Source organism: Scylla paramamosain, chromosome 30, assembly GCF_035594125.1.
Source record: "Scylla paramamosain isolate STU-SP2022 chromosome 30, ASM3559412v1, whole genome shotgun sequence".
Taxonomy (NCBI): domain Eukaryota; kingdom Metazoa; phylum Arthropoda; class Malacostraca; order Decapoda; family Portunidae; genus Scylla; species Scylla paramamosain.
This window is the reverse complement of record NC_087180.1, coordinates 11057602-11079068: the sequence shown is the minus strand read 5'-3', so window position 1 is coordinate 11079068 and position 21467 is coordinate 11057602. Positions and strand designations below refer to the sequence as shown.

Sequence of the window (21467 nt, the reverse complement as noted above, 5' to 3'; positions counted from 1 at the left end):
TGTTTTGAAAGGGTTATTCTATATTTATATTAGTCACCCATCTTATATGATGAAAACATACAGTACAACGTAGGTAAGCTGAACTAATTAGGGGGGAGGCTGCATTTAAATTTTTTGTCCCCAAGCTGTTCAGCAAGCCTCCATGCAGCATGCTATATGTCCATGCTGTGCACTGTTACTCCTTCAGGTCTTTCTAGCATGTACCACTAGTGCACAGATTTATCGAGATTTTCGTGCATTACCTTCCTCCCTCTATACAGGTTCCTTTCCTTCACTTCGAATTGTTCGACTCATCTAATATGTGATTTAGTGAGGTTTAACTAGAGTTGTAACTTGTCTGTTAATTTATGTAATGAAATCTCACTCTAATGATTATGTCTCTTTATAGTTATCTAGAATTTCTTGATTGGTACAAGTATGAAATTTCCTTATTTGAATAATTAGTGCCAGTTACTGTCTAGTGCTTATGATACTAGCTGCTACTCTAATATTACTTCATAAAAAGACATAAGTGAATGACATCACGTTAAAAATAGAGGGAAAAGTTTTTTTAAATACCTGAATTGTGTATCTCCCGGAATGTGGTGGGAGTTGTTGGTGACAGAGGATGGGTGATATTGTAATTTTCTGAAATCTCCAGCCAACACTCCAATCTCTGAACTTGTCTGAAAGGAAAGAGGTGAGTTCCATATATGAAGACTTGAGAGCAATGTAATACATGAGAAAACAAACTGACACAATTATATTTTTTCACTGATTCTCATGTCTCCATGGAAAATCCTACTAAAAAGTTAGATCATCATATTCAAGTTTGGTGTGCAATAGAATGCTTATTATTTCTCAATTTTATCAAAACATGACCAAATGAATACCATACCTTCCTTTTTCAATCTATTAGTCTGAAAGAACTCGATTTCATTCTGGCATGACCCATCAAGACATAAAATAGTCAAATCGAATGCTCAGTTACATTCTTTCTCCACTATTTAGAAACAAGAGATTAACAGATGATGAGGTTATCACAATAATAAATTCATGCACATCAAGAGCAGAACTACTTTTCCTTGCACAACATTTTTAAAATTTACCTGGCTGCTTTCATATGGAAGTGATGAATAATTTCATTCCTGAATATATCAGGAGGTGCTTGAATAACTTTGGCCATTGCTTGGATCAATTTCAACACGACCATTTCGTTGTACATTCGAGAATTTTCCCGTCCTTGCTGTGTTCCTTTCTGGCGTTCATATCCAGCTTCATTAAAATATGGTTCACTGACAAGAATCAATCCTGCAGGAGGAGAAATTACACTTGAAATGGACATAAAAATTTAGTTGCAACTGCATTCCAGCAATTCACCTTATGCATACTTCATACCATGTGTTCTCAAAACAATGTTATACTTCAACTAAATGGTAAGCATACAAGATACACAAGGCCCACCACTTTTCAGGCCCAAAATGTGTGTTAACTCTAGTAACCTTTAGAGAATACCAACACAGGAATATTCTTCCATTACTGCTCATGACAGTTAAATTTCTATGTAAACCAAATCATTTTGACATTAGTACACAAATTAATTACTTCCAGGGACAGAAATTTATTCATCGAATGTATATAATGATCTGATAGGCATATAGACAAACTTATAAGATACGGACCCTGGATGGAAATTATGACCTGGAGAAGATTGCTCTGGCTGGTCCACACTTCTGTCCCCTTCCCACTCCAAGTACCCAAGAGAGAAACACACACCTGCAAAACACCCAAAACACACTCAACATGACATACATGGTCAAGCAGAAATTTTAAAAGAAATATATGCAAATTTCTAAAAGTTCAAGATATTTTCTAACCAAACCATAACAGACTTATCAGTCTGTCTTCCATTGCAAATGTCAAGCATGACATACTTCAATAATCATTTCCAAATCATTCAGATGTGTTACACACTTTGATGAATTTTAGTGTAGTTAAGCTCAAGAATAGTTTTCAGTATATGACTGCTATTAAGTTTGTCTCAAAATATGGGCATGTTTACTTACTTTTCCATCTTCATAGAGGTTTGGGTTCAACTTGTCAGAGCAATATGTGACATAGTGACATAAAGGTGGAGCTCGAGGATAATCTGCAGAGAGCTGGAAGTCAAAGAAGAAGAGACCATCCTCGTATGGTGTCCTCTCTGGACCCCGGATCATGACAGAGTACAGGTCCTGAAAGGATCATCATGAATTTGATTTACATATAAGATAAAAAATCCACTTAAAAGTTAATGAAAGGGTGAACAATAGCACTGTACTATTTAACAAGATAGTCTTGCTATCTGCAAAAATTAAAGAAGTCCATTCCCTCACATAAAAGTTGTTAAAAGTTCCTAAAGCTTTTCTCCCCACTTTTACTTTTCCTGTATATTCCTTAGTTTGAAGGATGATATTGAAAAAGGACTTACCTAGTTGAATCTGCAAGATTACCATAATCACAGCATTTCATTCACATCATCATTACTGTCATCATTAATTTTGTAATAACATCCTTTCTAGAACCCTTCCTGAGCTGTGGACAAAGGACTTGTAACTAATGTGGACAAGGGATAGCTGTGGACAAAAGACTTGTAACTAATGTGGACAAGAGATAAAGTTCAAAAGCAAGGCTTACCATCCTGTCTTCATAGCCCCTGACCCAGATGCCTGGTGGAAGGGAAGTGTTGAGGAGTTTCATCTCCTTGCGCACAGTCCGATAGAAGTGCTGCGGGTCAGTGGGCTGGAACATGGTGAGCTTGAACTTATGACTGTCTGGAGCTGCCTCAAGAACCTGGAATCCTGAGTAGCAAATATGTACTTTATTAAACATTGAAACCAAGTGAGGATAATTATGAAAAGTCAGGCATCACATAAACTCATGGACATTCCCACCACTTATGGTAACAATTGCTATACTATAATGCCATATTTTACACTGACTCTACACAGAGGTTTAAATATAATTAAGTGATAATTTTGTGTATCTTAAAGTGCTTTTACATCCAAAATTAACATGTTAAGTTACCAACTTAAATTAACTACTTTTGTATTTTATCATCATACTTCCTGGTGTTGAAGACATTTTTTTTCCAGAAGTACCTTATGTCTTGAAAGATTAACTGAGTTTCCTTAAAGTAAGTATTTTGATATAATAGTCAGTAATATGAATTCCTGTATATAAATCTAAAAATATGAGTATATTAGACGTTTTCATAAATTAATAGATAACCATTCATAAAATAGCAAAAAATTACAATTGTTTCACAATATCAATAATCAATCTACTATTAGTGAAAGCAGCCAGCCACTCTGGTACTGTCTCATGGACCAGAGTCATTGTACCCAGCATTTTCTTAAGTAAATAAATAAATAATAATGATCAATAAATCAATAAACCTAAAATATCAAAGGGACTTCAAATAAGAAGAGATTTAACAGAATAATAACAGCCATTCATATACCAATCACAAGCAATTGCTTGTTTTTTTATATTTTCAGATCACTGTATTCATTTGTTGCTTGTGAGGTATTTCTGTAAACACTGATAACCTTATTTGTATTGCAGTACTAAGACATTAGCCATACCCTCACAATAAGTGAAATACAGAACTACAACCTTATTAATAATTTCACCATTTGCAGATTCACATACTCACAGATTTTTTTAAGAAAGTTTACCAAATAATGTGTTATGAAGTATTGTATGGGGATATGGTGAAGGCAGCAGCACTGGTGAGGTCAGTGACCTCCTAGATCAGAGGCATACCATCATAATTGCAATTCTGATCACAGAATGCTCTTATCACCTTTGAAGAAAGCTCTGGAAGGTTTAACTATATATGCAAATAAGAAGTTAGTATTGTAGATTGTCAGTCTTTTAGGACAAAAATTGACTGTCATACATATGGGATTTCAATTATTTAGGTTGTTGATCAGGATAACATCAGCATCACAAATTAGCATAACAGTATTTAAGTAACTTGACAGTAGTAATTGTTTTCATTATGTTCATTGAAACAGGTGATTAAAAATAAAAGCAAGAGTGGTGACTTAGGACCACAGGTCTGCTATTCTTATCCAACTCATGACTTGCTTGTGCAAATAATGTCTGAAGCTAAGAAATGAATTTTTACCATATTAATAGTAACAATAATTAATGCATTCCTGTTAGTGGAAACAACTTGTAATTGAAAGTAGTAAAAGACTCTTGCCCATGAGTTAGCTTCTCCGGTGCTGGCTGGTGTTACTTATTTGTGAAAATTATAAACTTATTTAAGTTTATGATAAATTTCTCCAAACTGTAAGACTATTATAGGACACATCTTAAACACCAGAATATCTCAATGCCAGGAAATACAGTACTACTTTTTTTTGCTCTACTCTTCTCCTACACATGCTAGATAGTACAAATTAGCAGCAGAACAAAAAGTTTAGCTATATGCAAAACTCAAAAATATAATTTAACTTCTTTGTAATTATGAAAAGAAAATTATAAAAAGCTTCACTTTCAAAATTGCAATGCAATATATATGCCTTAAAGTGGTTTCACATATCTATGAAATGTATTTCTTTAACATTTTCAAAAAGAAACCTGCAAGACAAAATAAGTTTCAAACACTTATAGAACAAAATAAATGTAAAATATCAAAGCTGTCCAGAAATACATCCTAAATCCATATACAGTAAAGTACTGACAAACTGGATTGATTTAGCCATGATCTACAACATTCCCATTCACATATCCTGAGAAAATCTTTTTCACTTTTCTCCAACAATCTACTTCTTCCATAGCTTCCAGATTTTATCTGCTACCTTAACAGCTGCCTTGTTCTTTAGATCAAATGCACATGCTTTATATTTACATCACATCATTTATTTACAAATCACTTACCTAATTACCTATAATAATGATATACCTAACACTTTTCTTCCCTTTATATCCCTGACAACACATTCCATCCACTCCATATCTCACCTACTTCATTCCATGAAGTGATGAATTTTACTTGTAATATATACTAAGATACTAATTTTTCCTTTCTACTCCTTTAGTTTATATTCAAAGGAAATTCTAAACACATCCTCAATTATCTGTCATTACACTTTTACAATTCTTCTTTTAAGCTACTTTTATCCTGCAGAGGGTTTGGCCATCAGCTGACTACACACAAAGAATGCACTAAAGCAATGCTATTCAGTGGGTGGTCCAGACCAAATCTGGCCCTTCAAGCTTTTCATTGGTCCTTTGACAGAATCAAAATAATTATACTTTATACACTGAAAATTGAAAATTATATTGGGCACAACAAGCCACATATATACATGAGAAAGACAGTTCCTCCATCATTTTCATTATCCAATACTCAATATCCCTACTCCTGTAGTAATTGTACACCCCTGCCCTAGAGAAATAATGACCTAGTGATACCAAGATGTGTCACTAGCAAATGTCTACTAATGATACCAAGATGTGTCACTAGTGAATGTCTCAAAGTAAAGGTAAGAATATACATGTACAATGATGTGAAATAAAATAAAGAAAACTATTTGGTAACTAATACATAATATAAAACTATAAAGTATAACTTGATATTCCTACTTCACACTTTGGCTTCACTAACATAAAAATAAAAGAACCACACAAAATACAAATTTATATTAATATTCTTATTAGTCACATAATTATTCCCATGGGCCACAAGCCTTTCCTAGTAATAATGACACTCTCATCAGCAGTCTGATCTACATAGCTACTAAACTCCCAACTTCCCCAATATTACTTCAATCAAACAAAAATACAAACTGCCGCAACAAAGTATACAAGTTTTTAAAAATATTATCCAATGATCATTAATAAAAATGGTTACTGCAAATACACCCAATCTCCTCATTCTTCGATCAAAAATAGATCCCATCCTACCAGAATGAAACTGTTTAAAGATTATTCAGATTTTATGATAAAAATCACAAGGCTGCTCTACATCTTACAAGACAACAAACTGAAGCCAAAAAGCTGCAAAGATAACATATTCAGAGCCTGATTCATCTAAGATCCAGTGTGTCGGAACTTTACTGAGTGAGGAAAGAATATGTCCCTTGTACCATACTGCTTTACTAGAAGGCATGTTTTGCTCACCGTCTGGCTCAGAGCTGGCAATAGCTTCTCCAACACCTGGGTCAGCAACATGTGGAGGAACCAGCACTTTTTAAAGCTTTCACACACACAAACCAAATACCATTGTTCTTATTCTAGGGATGGAAACTAGGAAGTGCACATTACTAACATTATATTAGTGTGTCAATTAGTATGCTTCTCCTTCCTACACTGTAAACCAAATCTCATGTATAATTCATAATTATAATTATTTTAAAATATAATCCTGCCAAGTTTTATGATTGTGATTCCTGATATGAAACAATTCATTGTTAATTATATTTAATCACTGCAGTGTTATGGCTAATTTTTCAGAAATATATTAAAATATTATACATATACATTAAACATTATGATTCTAAACTGAACTGCACACTAACATAACTACAAAATAACTTGTGCATGTAGACAAATATGCTTATGTCAGAGCACAAATGTATGAGGTAAGAAAACAACACTGGTGCAAGCATTAGTACTGACCTTCTGTAGGACTAACAACTGCTTCAGGACACATGCTCATGGCCGATGCAGAGACTTCACCATTAACAGCTGCAACAGCATTTGCAATGATGGCATCTATCAAGTCATCATTTGCAGAATCTTCCACAGAGGTATTTCTATTGGTGGTTTCACTTTCATTTCCATTGCTAGTTATCACACTGCCATTTGTGACTGGTGAAGCAGCAATGGGGGAGACAAATGAAGGAGAAGGTGTCTCTTCACTTATTTCCTTCTCCTTTGTATTATCAGATACAGCACCTGCCTCTGTTGGCCCCATTTCCACATCCTCTGAACCCTTTAAGGAAGATGAAAAATAACTTTCACTTTCTTATTTTTAAGCTATTTTTATGATAAGTATTTTCCTCAAACATGTTTACATGGTATATAAAGGAGCAGCAGAAAGTTAAAAATTGCTTTTAGAGATAAACTGCTTAAAGATACCAGATATTCCTAGATTACAAAAAATTCACTCACTCAGAAAGCCACCTTAAACTCACACTCACATATCAACACCACATGCATACTTCATGTATGCAAATAGACAAATAAATATATAGATAAATAAATAAATAAATAAATAAATAAATAAATAAATATATATATATATATATATATATATATATATATATATATATATATATATATATATATATATATATATATATATATATATGAATTCAGCATCTGAAACCAGATTCTGATCACAAGGACTTCTCTATTTCTATATTATGTAATGAGTTTTTTATGTATAGCTATCTAAGCAACATATTTAATCCCTTCAATATGATGACACCTACATAGGCAACATGAAGCACCAGTGGAATATACGATGATGCCTACATAGTCATCATGGTTGAATTCTATTTTAGCTGTTGTTGAGCAATCCCATATCCTGCTGACATGTCCTGACAGAATTCACATGAGTCCTTGAGTTTCTATTGCTCCTCCCACCCTTCCTGTTCCCATCGGTCATGTAAATGAGCTACCTAATGCCCCACCCTCTATCCAGAATGAGGAAGTCTCATTGGCAGAGCCTTACATCATAGTTCCTCCCCTATGGTCCTTTCCTTATCTTCCACATCCCCCTATCCTTCTCTTCATCCTATATCCCCTCCACCCAGGAGGGGAGATTGTTAGCGGAGGGTACAGTTTCCCCCTTCCCTTGTTCATTCCCTGCCCTCTTACCCTCCTCTCTCTCTCTCTCTCTCTCTCTCTCTCTCTCTCTCTCTCTCTCTCTCTCTCTCTCTCTCTCTCTCTCTATCCAGAAAGGGGAGACAGTGGAAGGTACAGTTCTCCTCCCATCCTCCCTTTTTTTTTTTTTTATGTAGGAAGGACACTGGCCAAGAGCAACAAAAATCCAATAAAAAAAATATGCCCACTGAAATGCCAGTCCCATAAAAGGCTCAAAGCAGTGGTCAAAAATTGGTGAATAAGTGTCTTGAAACCTCCCTCTTGAAGGAATTCATTCATTCCTTGCCCTCTTACCCTGCTCTCTCTCTCTCTCTCTCTCTCTCTCTCTCTCTCTCTCTCTCTCTCTCTCTCTCTCTCTCTCTCTCTCTCTCTCTCTTTCTCTGTATATATATATATATATATATATATATATATATATATATATATATATATATATATATATATATATATATATATATATATATAATATATATATATATATATATATATATATATATATATATATATATATATATATATATATATATATATATATATATATATATATATATATATATATATATATATATATATATATATATATATATATATATATATATATATATATATATATATATATATATACAGACACACACACACAGAGAGAGAGAGAGAGAGAGAGAGAGAGAGAGAGAGAGAGAGAGAGAGAGAGAGAGAGAGAGAGAGAGAGAGAGAGAGAGAGAGAGAGAGAGAGAGAGAGAGAGAGAGAGAGAGAGCACTGTGTGTTTATGCATGTGACTCACATGCATAAACACACAGCTGCCCATTAATCTCTTTTCTGATAATTTGCCTTCCCTTCCCTCCCTATTTATTCCTCCTTCACTTATCATCATTTCTGTAATTTACTACCCTCCAACCACCCCAAATCATAAATGTGTGTGTGTGTGTGTGTGTGTGTTGCACTTACATCCAGAAAAACAATAACTGCCTCATATTTCTGTGACAACTGAAGGGTTAACTCAAAGAGAGAGAGAGAGAGAGGAGAGAGAGAGAGAGAGAGAGAGAGAGAGAGAGAGAGAGAGAGAGAGAGAGAGAGAGAGAGAGAGAGAGAGAGAGAGAGAGAGAGAGAGAGAGAGAGAATTATAGTATTATAAATTAGATAAGTTACTGCTCACAGGTCTAAACAATATATGAACAACATGTGTTTTTAAGCATCCAGAGTGAAGTGGTTAACTCTAGAATGAAAACTCACTGCTTCAACAGAGTTTGCATTAGGAGTAGGAGTATTTTCATTAACAATATCTTCAAACATGGGAATGTTTTCTTTGTTATCACTGTGAATTTGTGCCCATTCAGCCAGCATTCTCTCCTCATCTAGGGCAACTCTTCCTTCATCTAGTGTCACTCTTTCTTCTTCCTGCAGGAAAGCATCAGGTGCATTAATAACAGATGGACTTCAGTACTAATAGAACTAAAAGTGTAATGATGAAATTTCAAAATAGCCAAAGGGTCAAGATGACTCATTCTCACCTGACAATCTTGCATGAGACTCATGTCAAAATGTCCCCCAAAGCGGAAGACCACCTCCTCGTAAGTCTTCAGCAACTGAGCCTTCATGAGGGAACACAGCTGGGCACACATGTGGGATGTACGGATCTCTTCAGTCACTCCACTGTCACATGATACCTAAAAGAAAAATACACCTAACTGTTAAAAATTAATGAGTGAATCTCTCCATTCCATCCATGCTCATTGAACACCTGAAAGAAAATACACTCAAACAACAGATGCAAGAGTTGATATTAATCATACTCCATCATACCAAGTCTGACAAAGAAAGCAAGCAAACATGGTAACAATCACTGGGCAATGCTCTTGCCCAATGATTAGCTAAAGTATTCAAGTGTCTGACAAACTGTCAATGTTCTGACTAAAAATCCTTTGGTTTCTGTAATACACCTGACTATCTGTACATGTATAATTCAGTACATTGTTAGTAAATTGAATAATGTCATCCTTACTGTAGGAATGAAGTGAATCAGCATATATGCTAAGACCAACTAACCTTAAGATCATTGCAGCTTTTGGAGTCCTTGAGGCGTGTATCAGTATAAGCTTTCTCGTGAAGGGTCATGTCTGTCTCACTCATTCTCTTGTGACGCAGCTCCCCTCCTCTGTTGCGACCACCATCTAACATCTTTTCAGGCTTACTGGCTTTGCTAAGGATGATGAAAAGTATATATATAGAAAGCATATATTTTGTCTCTTGGCACACAAATTATGTACTTTGGTAACCAGTTTCTGACAAAGTACTTGTAACTTCTACTCAGACATAGTTTTAGCATTCATAAAAGGACTTTAACATAATCCTTTAGTTTTTACACAAAAACATTATTTCATATTTTTAGGAAAAGAAAAACCTGGAATGAAAGAGGCAGGTAATATAAGAATGACATACTTGGAAAGGTAACAAAAAAAAGAATTGTTTGTTATAACCACTACCTTGAACAAATCTTAAGTGGAAATAAGGTACATGAGATAAAGATAAGACAAATCCATCTGCTCGAGATCTTGGTATCCAACATAATAAGTAACAGTAAATACTCACGACTGTGACATGCTGAGGTTAGCCAGGTTTTCAGAGAGTGTAGTTGAGCTGTTCAAAATTGCATCCTTGGAGGACAAAATATCACCTTCCATGTTGGCTGGACCCCCACACTCCTTGCTGCTTTTGTTATCCTTGTTGCTTGAACTACTCTTGTTACTCTTAGGGACATCAGCCTTGTCAGACTTCCCCATTTCAGATTTGGTGTCATCACCAGAGCTCAACTGAGAGGTGAGCAGGCCAGCCTCAGCATCAGATGTTGAGAACAGGCGGTTGATTTGCTCTGTCATGCGTTGGGTAGTGGAGGCACGACCACGTTCCCGGACTTTTTCAATGAGTCCCTGAAAGTTGCTCTCGTGGAAGAAACTTGTCCCCATTAGCTTGTCCATGTATCTGTCAACACACAAATTTGTTCAAATATCAAACAGAAACCAGATTCCAAAAATAAATTAAAAATTCACTATGGTACAAATGATGGTTGCTTACATACAGCAGGAACTTGGATGCTTATATACAAAAGAAACTTTACAGAGTTTGTTGCACAGTTTTGATTTGTTTACCTGCACTCTTTATAGCAATCTAAAAGCTGTTTCATGACTGCTGTTGTCTGAAGGGCTGGATTCTGAGTGAATATCTCTTCAAGACGGCTCATGGCTATCCGCGCTTTCTCAATGTTGGCAACGAGACGGGTCTTCAGCAGACCTTCACTCTCACTCTCACTTTCTCTGCATTCAAGAAGTTTTAATTATTCATGTATATCTAACACAATGTGTGTGTGTGTGTGTGTGTGTGTGTGTGTGTGTGTGTGTGTGTGTGTGTGTGTGTGTGTGTGTGTGTGTTTCAAACACATTTTATGTTCATGTTTATTACATGTACATCTACTATATATATAAAAAAAAAAAAAAAAAAAAAAAATATATATATATATATATATATATATATATATATATATATATATATATATATATATATATATATATGTATATATATATATATATATATATATATATATATATATATATATATATATATATATATATATATATATATATATATATATATATATATATATATATATATATATATATATATATATATATATATATATATATATATATATATATATATATATATAAAATAAGTATGAAGATATATCTTCTATTTCAAGTCCTTGTGGCAAGGCCCTGTTATTCTGGACCATTTATTACAAAATCTAATAATATATGACATACCTACAATAACGTATATGACATTAAACAGGTATATGCTTCAACTGGTATGGTATACAGCCCACATATACTGTGCACCATAAGCAAAAAATAAATAAGTAAATAAATAAATAAATAATATACATATATATATATATATATACTCGTATATATATATATATATATATATATATATATATATATATATATATATATATATATATATATATATATATATATATATATATATATATATATATATTATATATCATTTTTTTTTAAGGGACACTGCCCAATGGTAACAAAACTGCAACCTAAAAAAAATTTTTTTTAAATAAAAAGCCCACTGAGGTGCTGGTCCCCATACAGAATAGAAAGTGCTAATAAAAAATTACAGGATAAGTGTCTTGAAACCTCTCTCTTGAAAGAGTTCATATCATAGGAAGGTGGAAATACAGAAGCAGGCACAGAGTTCCAGAGTTTACCAGAGAAAGGCATGAATGACTGAGAATACTGGTTAACTCTAGCATTAGAGAGGTGGACAGAATAAGGGTGAGAGAAAGAAGAAAGTCCTGTGCAGCGAGGCCACAGGAGGAGAGGAGGCATACAGTCAGCAAGATCAGAAGAGCTATACAACATTTACAACAAAAACTGGCCTAGAGGCATGGACTTACTCCGCAATGACAGAGTGTTCACTCTCTGTCTCCCAAGACTCATCTGAAGCTGTGTCATCCCAAAGTTCTCCTTCATCAGAGTCATATTCCCCAACTTTATACAGATCTTGAGGATAGCACACTGACTTCTGGCCATCCACCCACCACACACTCACCTGCAAAATGGTTTATTATTGCAGTGCAAAACAAGTAGTCCTGTCATCACAAAGCTGATTTCTTTCCTTCTCTTTAGTGTTCAAGTAACTAACAACATTGATTTTTCATGATGGGATATGAAGTGAAGCAGCAAATTTCAATTTACTACCTCTGTTTGCCAACTTTGCTCTCCTCACCTTGTTTTTCCTTACTTTAATAACTTCATGATATCTGAATAAATCAGAAGGGAACACATTAATATTTTTGGGTCATTATCTCTACCAGGTTCACTCTCTTCAAGAAGGAAAAAATCAATACAACTGCAAGATTATCAAACACTTTGCAATTAAAATGAACAAGTATCAGCAAATGAGAACACACTTCTCCACTCGGAAAGTTGTCCAGCACTTGTCCTGTGTAACAGTTCTGATTCTCTTCAAAGTTAGCAACCCTGATGACTACTGAGCCAGGACGGTAGCGAAAGTCTGGGTGATCCCTCAAGTCGTATACACTCATCTCTTGCTGACTCAAAAGTTGAGGTCTGCAGCAAGTGGAAAATAATATTAATTGCACTATTTCCTATAATACAGGAGTCTATGCTCAAAAATTATACAGTATGATAGGGAAATTAAGAGAAATACTCAGTTACCCATTATGGAATACCAGAGCATTATTTGTTGGCTGTAGACTGAATTCTTTGCAATCTGTTATTCACTGAATGATAGCCAGGAAAAGACAAGTGATATGAGAAATAAGATGGAAAAATCTCATAATACTTAAGATAGATGACAACCAAGACACCATGCTCCCCATTCTTTATGAGCTCACCTCCAAACATCACAGGCTCAACTCACCGTGGATCACTTCCAGCAGTGTAGGTTCTGAACCACTTCACAATAGACGTTCTGCCAGCATGGTCTACCTTCTGCACAACTCCATACTCATGTGGGTCTATGTTGTCTTTCTGCTCCACCACAAAGTCCCCAGGAAAGAATTCCTGGTCATCAAGATGGTGGATTGGATAAAGAACAGTTGACAGAATAGCCTTCTCCAGGGTTCCATCCTGAAAGTAAAAATTTCTGGTCTTAAAAACTCTACACTCAATATAAAAGCTTGCAGTCACTATCACTTGTAAACTGACTAGAGATAGTATAGGATCTGACCCAAAGCACAAAATGAAAATACAGGGATTAATGAATGGAAAGTGGATCCTTACAATTTAGTATGCAAGTCTATTTCTAAAGAAGCATGTAGTCTACATTTTCTTTTCTATCCCATGATGATCATTTCCATCTTTTATACGTTATTCCCTCATAAGCATTACACTGTTAATAATGGTTACTGCAGGGTATCCAAGATACTCTGCTCATAAAACCTTGTACCACACTGCACCTCTCTTCTACTGATTATCTTTTCATGTCACTGGGACTCACTTGCCACACTACATCAGCCTTTGAAGTGGTCATCAGGGTCTCCACCACCAGCTGGTCACCAGGCTTGATAGTGGTGGCCTCACTTGGAGCTTTCCTCTTGGCCCTTTTAAGTTTACGTTTCTTCATCATTTTTGTCATTAATGCAGGACCTTTCTTATTGCGTTTCCCTGTAAATTAGAAAATCTAAAATATACTGCTGCCTCCTTCTTAAAGCAATCTTTGCAATTAAGGTCAATACCAGTAATATGACACCAGAATCCCTGCAAGAGTAAGTGTAACAGTTATCCAAGTCACAAAAACACTGTCAAATATATAATGAATTTTCAAATAAAGAAAAAACCTATGGAAAATTCAAGACAACTCTATCATTGACAACTAACATAGATGTCTTCAAAAAATATACAAAATTGAGAAAAATTATAATGTATCAAGCTCTGACTACTACATTTTAGCATTTATTTATTTAGTTAGTTAGTTTTTATGTAAAAGGAACACCAGCATAAGAAAAAAAAAAAAAGCCCGAACAGGGTTCAAAGCAGTAGTCAAAAATTGCAGGATAAGTGTCTTGAAACCTCCCTCTTGAAGAAGTTGATGTCACAGGGGAAGTGGTTGTACAGAAGCAGGCAGGGAGTTCCTGAGTTTACCATAGAAAGGAATGAATAACTGAGAATACTGGTTAAATCTTGCATTAGAGAGGTGGACAAAATAGGAGGGCATAGGAGGAGGCATAGGAGGAGGGGAGGCATGCAGTTAGCAAGATCAGGAGAGCAATTAGTATGAAAATAGGAGTAGAAGATAGCAAGAGATGCAACATTGCGGCAATGAGAAAGAGGCTGAAGACAGTCAGGAGAGGATTTGATGAGATGAAAAGCTTTTGATTCCACCCTGTCTAGAAGACCAATATGAGTGGAACCCCCCAGACATGTGAAACATACTACACACATGGACAGATAAGGCCCCTGTACTGAGTTAGCAGCTAGAAGGGTGAGAAAAACTGGAAGAGATGTCTCAGAATGCCTAACTTCATAAAAATAGTTTTAGCTTGAGATGAGATGTGAAGTTTTCCAGTTTAGATTATAAAGGACAGACCAAGGATGTTCAGTGTAGAAGAGGGGGACAGTTAAGTGTAACTGAAGAAATGGGGATAGTTACCTGGAAGGATGGTATCATCAGCATAGGAGTGGATGGGACAAGAAGTTTGGTTAAGATCATTGATGAATAATAGGAAGAGTGGGTGATAGGACAGAACCCTGAGGAACACCAATATTAATAGATTTAGGAGAAGAACAATAACTACCTACCACAGCAGCAATAGAACAGTCAGAAAGGAAACTTGAGATAAAGTTACAGAGAGAAGGATAGAAGCCATAGGAGGGTAGTTTGGAAATCAAAACTTTGTGCCAGACTCTGAAAAGATTTTGATATGTCTAAGGCAACAGCAAAAGTTTCACCAAAATCTCTAAAAGAGGATGACCAACACTCAGTAAGGAAAGCTGTAGATCACCAATAGAGCGGCCTTCACAGAACCCATACTGGTGACCAGATAGAAGGTTGTGAAGTGATAGATGTTTAAGAATCTTCCTATTGAGGATAGATTTAAAAACTTTACCTAGACAGGAAATTAAAGCAATAGGATGGTAGTTTGAGGGATTAGAACAATCACCCTTTTTAGGAACAGGCTGAATGTAGGCAAACTTCCAGCAAGAAGAAAAGGTAGATGTTAACAGACAAAGTTGAAAGAGTTTGAGTAAGCAAGGTGTAAGCACGAAGGCACAGTTTCTGAGAACAATAGGAGGGACCCCATCAGGTCCCTAAGCCTTCTGAAGGTTTAGGCCAGCCAGGGCATGTAAAACATCACTGCAAGGAATTTTAATAGGTAGCATGAAGTAGTCAGAGGGTGGAGGAGAGGGAGGAACAAGCCCTGAATCGTCCAAGGTAGTGTTTTTTAGCAAAGGTCTAAGTGAAGAATTCAGCTTTAGAGATTGATGTGATAGCAGTGGTGCCATCTGGTTGAAATAAAGGAGGGAAAAAAGAAGCAGCAAAGTTATTGGCAGAAGTAAGGGGAGGGTTAGATTTTGAAAGATTTTGACACTTTCTATTAATGAAAGAATTTTTGGGTAATTGAAGAACAGACTTGGCATGGTTCTGGACAGAAATATAAAGCACATGAGATTCTGGTGATGGAAGGCTCAAGTACCTTTTGTGGGCCACCTCTCTATCATGTATAGCATGAGAACAGGCTGTGTTAAACCAAGGTTTGGAAGGTTTAGGTCGAGAAAAAGAGCAAGGAATGTACACTTCCATGCCGGACACCTCTGTTATGCACTTGGCACAAAGAGATGGGTCTCTGGCACAGAAGCAGTAGTCATTTCAAGGAGGGTCAGCAAAATACTTCCTCCCCCAACTAACAGGCAAAATTCCAGAGGCACCTCCACTTAAGGGGATCCTGAGGAGGGATTGAAGTGATAGGACAAGATACAGATACGAGATTGTGACTGGAGGAGCCCAATGGAGAAGATAGGGTAACAGCATAAGCTGAGGGAATAAAGGTTAAGTTCAAGAATGTTAGGCATATCTCCAAGATGGTCAGGAATATGAGTAGGGTGTTGCATCATTTGCTCTAGGTCATGGAGGATAGCAAAGTTAAAGGCTAGTTCACCAGGATGGTCAGTGAAGGGAAAGGAAAGCCAAAGCTGGTGGTGAACATTGAAGTCTCCAAGAATGGAGATCTCTGCAAAAGGGGAGAGTCAGAATGTGATCCACTTTGGAAGTTAAGTAGGCAAAGAATTTCTTATAGTCAGAATTAGGTGAGAGGTGTACAGCACACATAAATTTAGATTGAGAGAGTGACTCTGTACTCGTAGTCAGATGGTGGAAAACTTGGAAGATTCAAGAGTGTGGGCACAAGAGCAGGTTAAGCCGTTGCACACATCCATCTTTGGATTGAAAAGGAGGATAGAGAAAGTAGAAGGGAACAGAAAAGGGGCTATTGTCAGTTATCTCAAACACCTGTGTTTCAGTGAGGAAAAGATGAGGCTTAATAAAGGAGAGATGGTGTTCTACAGATTATAAAATTAGATATAAGGCTGCGAATGTTGCAAAAGTTAATGAAGAAAAAGTTGAGGGGTGTTTCAAGACACCTAGGGTCGACACCAGAAGAGCAATCCAACCTCAGGTCATTTGTGGTCCTCTCTCCAGATGAGAACTCTGAGGCTGGTGTAGGAGTCACCATGATAATTTTGAATTATGAGTGAAGGGTGTATGTAATTAGGTGCTTGTAGTTTTGTGTGAAAGAAGAGAGTTGTCTTTAGAGGGCAGGCTGTGATTGTCCCCTTGTGTTGGGAGACACAAAGGTGAGGTCACAGCTGGGTTTAATACCAGGTTCACAGCACTCCCTGGTCCAGTGCTTTATACCTCACTGGCAGTAATTATTGTTTCGGCAGGTGGCTACTGACTCCTCCTCCGAATAAGAATAAAATAGTTTCACATTACTTATTCATTGAAAAAATGACCATTTTTCCTGCACAATGGGGGAAATAAGTAAAAATCAACACCTACATATTTGTCACTGTACCATACAGTAACTCACCAGTAGAGCCTGTGGAAGCACCACTGCTGATGGAGGCAGTGTCTGAACAGTCATCTGTGTCCACATCAATGTAACCATCACTGTCGTTAGTACCATCCTCCTTGTTATTCTCCATAGGGATACCTCCATCAGCACCCTCAACATCCTTTATGGCTGTCACATCTCCCTCTAAATACAAACACACAACTTTGTGAAAAATATTTTGTACCTGCATAAGTCAGAGAGTGATAACATACATACAGTCATCCTTTACCTCGTCACCATACAAACATTTTTTTTTTTTTATGTAGGAGGGACACTGGCCAAGGGCAACAAAAATCCAATAAAAAAAAACCCCACTGAAATGCCAGTCCCAGTTAATTAAGTAATTTTCAGTTGACAACAGTATATTTACATGAAGCAGAGGTAAGAAGCAATAAACATATTCCAAACATTGCAGATAGTACAGAATTATCTCCTGGTAAAGAGATACTTTATGTCTGTCATCCAAGATTAACCGAAGCTGCTCAATCATAAACTTCAAACCCTCTTTATAATAATGATCACAGTAAGAGGAGACTTATAAGGCTCAGTCACAACAGTACATGGAGTGCAAGCAAATGGTGTTAAACAAAATGAGAAGATAAGTAATGACAATATATAGTCAATATAATGAACCTATGCATTATAGAATTACAATCATTACATTATAACTTTAAATGAGCACAATAAAACAGTTATAATCCTACATTAACCTATCAGATTTCAGAACTTCATTACTGATGTTTGAACATTAATGTCAGCACTCTTTATGCTTTATTAAAAATCCTTTACCTGTATTTTCACTTGGTTGGGATGGAACAGCAGGAGGATCTGTAAGAAAATTGTTAAGAGGCAATAAGCAAATGCTTCAAGCACAAAATTAACTGGTATACCCACTTAGCAGCATGCTCTATAAAGAAAACATGATTACATTCATCAGAGAGAAGCCTTTCCATGAGGTTCCTCAATCAGGTTATTCTGAAGCTATTGGCAATGCACTAAAGGAGCTTCACTGGTGATAAACATACAGTGGAACCTTGGTTACTGAACATCTCACTTTCTAACAAATTGGTTTTCAAACAAAATTTTGAGCTCATAATTACTTCAGTTGCTGTACCATAATTCATTCTGAACTTTATTTGATTTCAAATACTAAAAGACAAAGCAAAGCTGCCATTTACCATCATTTTGTAATTTTTGTAAATATTTCCTTTGTTTTTATGTATTTGAGGAGAGACAGTGGTTAAGACAGTAATTCAATCTTTGAAATAAGTTAAATGTAATCCCAATGAAGAGCCTCAATGTAAACAAACAGTTTTTGGCACTCAGTAATTCCATGCCACCTGTGGTTCTCTTGATGACCCACAATACCATCACTACTGCACAACTGCATTTTCCCAATAGCTTTTCTCACCAGCAAGATGTGCAAGTGTTATGATCACCTTCATTATGGCAGTGAATGGGCTACTCCTCTGTGTCATTCTGTAAGGCTTCTCTCACTAGATCAGTGAAAAAGAGAATACCGGTACAGTCTAAACAATATCTCCTAATGAGTTTTATGTCACTAAGTTTCTCCTAATGAGTTTTGTGTCACTAAGTTTATTCAATACACCATATCTGGATAAATAATTTCTGAGCTGGAGATGTTGTGGAGGGGCCATCTTGGTAATGGGAACATCTGCCATTAGCAGCTAAGACAGGGTGGATTGGTGTCCGGGAAAGGATTAATCAATTTTACATTGATTTCTATGGAGAAAATAGTCTTGGTTTCTGGACATTTTGGGTTCTGAACGGTATTCAGGAATGAATAAAGTTCAATAACCAAGGTTCCACTGGACTTTAAAATGTCTGGGAACTGATTCTATACAATATCTGGTTTACTAGTAAATTAGTACATAGTACGAGTAATGGACAAATGCAGTATAAAAGAAACATTCAAAAGCCCTATGTCCAGTTGCTATAAAAATTCTGGTGTGCTCTCTCTCTCTCTCTCTCTCTCTCTCTCTCTCTCTCTCTCTCTCTCTCTCTCTCTCTCTCTCTCTAACTGTAGTTTATTTTTTATTACTTGCAGTTATGAACACACACACACACACACACACACACACACACACACATATTCAGAACTATTCCTCATAATACAAAACATATTACATATACTCAAATTAATTAAATTCCAAAGCTAAACTTATTGAAATGTTATACAAAAATAGCATACAAATTACACACAAAAAAAAATTCCATGCAAAATGCCATGTATAATCCCAATGGGTATTAAAAGGCAGACAGAGGAAGTACTCAGTTATACACGCTAAGTCTTACACAACACTGGGCAGCATACCTGGATTCACCTCAACAGCACCAGCTAATACAGATCGAACTTTTCTTTCTGGAAGGAGTCATGAAAGGGAAAATAAAAGTAGCAAAATATTCAAGAAAAAGCAGTTAACAAAAGACTAGCATCATGTGGAAATAATAGCAATGTCTCAAAAGCTACACAGAGAAGAAACTCAATAAAATAAATCTCTTATTTCAGAAATGAAACATAGGACTGAATGAAAAGTCACCCTGTCATAAGTAATGTATGTCTGTCTTCTCAGTGCCTTTTCCATTCTCTGTAGAAATGAATGAAACTCTACACACACTCAACTTTGCCACAAAATTCTACTCACACACAATTTTGGGAGATAACTAATAAATACTTTGCCAAACAATTCTTAATGATTCTAAAAAAAACTCACCACTGTCTCATTGGTATAACAAGTCAACTCATTGCATGACAAAAAATGTGAAGGGCAGATATTTACAACTGATACATACTACAGTAGTTAAAAGATATTTCATATATCTGTATGTATCCTGCAAAGTTTCTGTCACAACAATAAATTATATGAATTGGATTCCCTACAGTGGAGTGATGCATCAATATGATGACAATGATTATGATAATGATTTACTACACTTTCACCTGGAAATCCTAATAGCTTGTCATACAAAATAAAACTAGAAGGAACTTTCTTCCTGTAGATATGCATTAAATCATCATAACAACACAAAACTGTACCACAAATACATAGGAATATATGTAAGCCTATTAAAATAAAAAAAATAATCAAGAGATAAAGGAAAACTGAAAACAGAGATTAACAACACTGCTAGCTCATTAAAAAAAATAAAAGCAAGAATACATTGCCATACTTGATTTATTTTTTGGTGGGCGGGGCCTGAGGGGACAGGGGTTGGTGTGGTCTGCTGAGAGCTGAGCTGCCATGAGCCGCCGCCACTGATCCCGAGTCATGATCACATCACCTTCTTTGGATGAATAGTAGTTGCGGTCACCCAGCTGAAGTGTGCATGGCTCAAATACATTCAGCATCTTTACTCTGAAACACAAGTGTTCCTATTACTTCTCATAACTACCCTCAACACAGCTTCTTGATATGCAGTAAATGAGTAATAAGAGAACTTCTGCAGCAAATGATTATGAATACTTTGTAACAAACTTATTTACATACTGGACAAAAGCTTTGGTATACCTGCCAGTTTTTTTTCAGTTGCCAGTTGTTCTATTTCTCTTACAATCAATTAATTTTAATATAACCACATAAATTAATAATTACATAAATATAATAAGCAATGATTTATTCTTAACCATAGGATTATCAACAAAAGGAAGCCTGTATTCAGATGACATACTCACCTCTTGAGATCTTCTCCCTGAACAAGGTACTTCGGTTGTTCTTTGTCAATATTTGGCTCATTGGAGAATGCACGACACTGCCACCGAACCCCAAGCTGCACCACCTTTAAAACCACACACAATTTTCTGTTATCAGCCTTAATCCCTAAACCACATCACCAGATAAAATTTTAGGATTTTATCAAATCTTACAATAAATAATGTTAATAGCATTATCTCACAAAAATCTTATTTTCCAAAAATTCCAGCAATTATTTTTT

General features: G+C 35.9%; 1 protein-coding gene across 5 annotated transcripts in view; it reads right to left on the bottom strand.

Annotated features, from left to right (window-relative positions):
• LOC135115837 ((E3-independent) E2 ubiquitin-conjugating enzyme UBE2O-like) overlaps window positions 1-21467 on the bottom strand; it is a 40066-nt gene that overhangs the window by 10905 nt on the left and 7694 nt on the right. For 2 of the 5 annotated variants that reach the window (XM_064032833.1, XM_064032834.1), the window contains exons 6-26: window positions 21208-21311; window positions 20706-20890; window positions 19849-19896; window positions 18303-18341; window positions 17490-17657; window positions 13901-14067; window positions 13322-13530; window positions 12849-13008; window positions 12333-12487; window positions 11011-11175; window positions 10454-10843; window positions 9911-10064; window positions 9376-9531; window positions 9098-9262; window positions 6655-6970; window positions 6157-6192; window positions 2656-2819; window positions 2046-2213; window positions 1662-1755; window positions 1089-1290; window positions 559-665 (exon numbers count right to left, since the gene is read on the bottom strand). In XM_064032833.1, the coding sequence (XP_063888903.1) occupies window positions 559-665; window positions 1089-1290; window positions 1662-1755; window positions 2046-2213; window positions 2656-2819; window positions 6157-6192; window positions 6655-6970; window positions 9098-9262; window positions 9376-9531; window positions 9911-10064; window positions 10454-10843; window positions 11011-11175; window positions 12333-12487; window positions 12849-13008; window positions 13322-13530; window positions 13901-14067; window positions 17490-17657; window positions 18303-18341; window positions 19849-19896; window positions 20706-20890; window positions 21208-21311 (3352 nt within the window). The remainder of the gene's footprint in view (window positions 1-558; window positions 666-1088; window positions 1291-1661; window positions 1756-2045; window positions 2214-2655; window positions 2820-6156; window positions 6193-6654; window positions 6971-9097; window positions 9263-9375; window positions 9532-9910; window positions 10065-10453; window positions 10844-11010; window positions 11176-12332; window positions 12488-12848; window positions 13009-13321; window positions 13531-13900; window positions 14068-17489; window positions 17658-18302; window positions 18342-19848; window positions 19897-20705; window positions 20891-21207; window positions 21312-21467) is intronic. The other 3 variants (XM_064032837.1, XM_064032838.1, XM_064032836.1) reach the window with 3 other exon arrangements.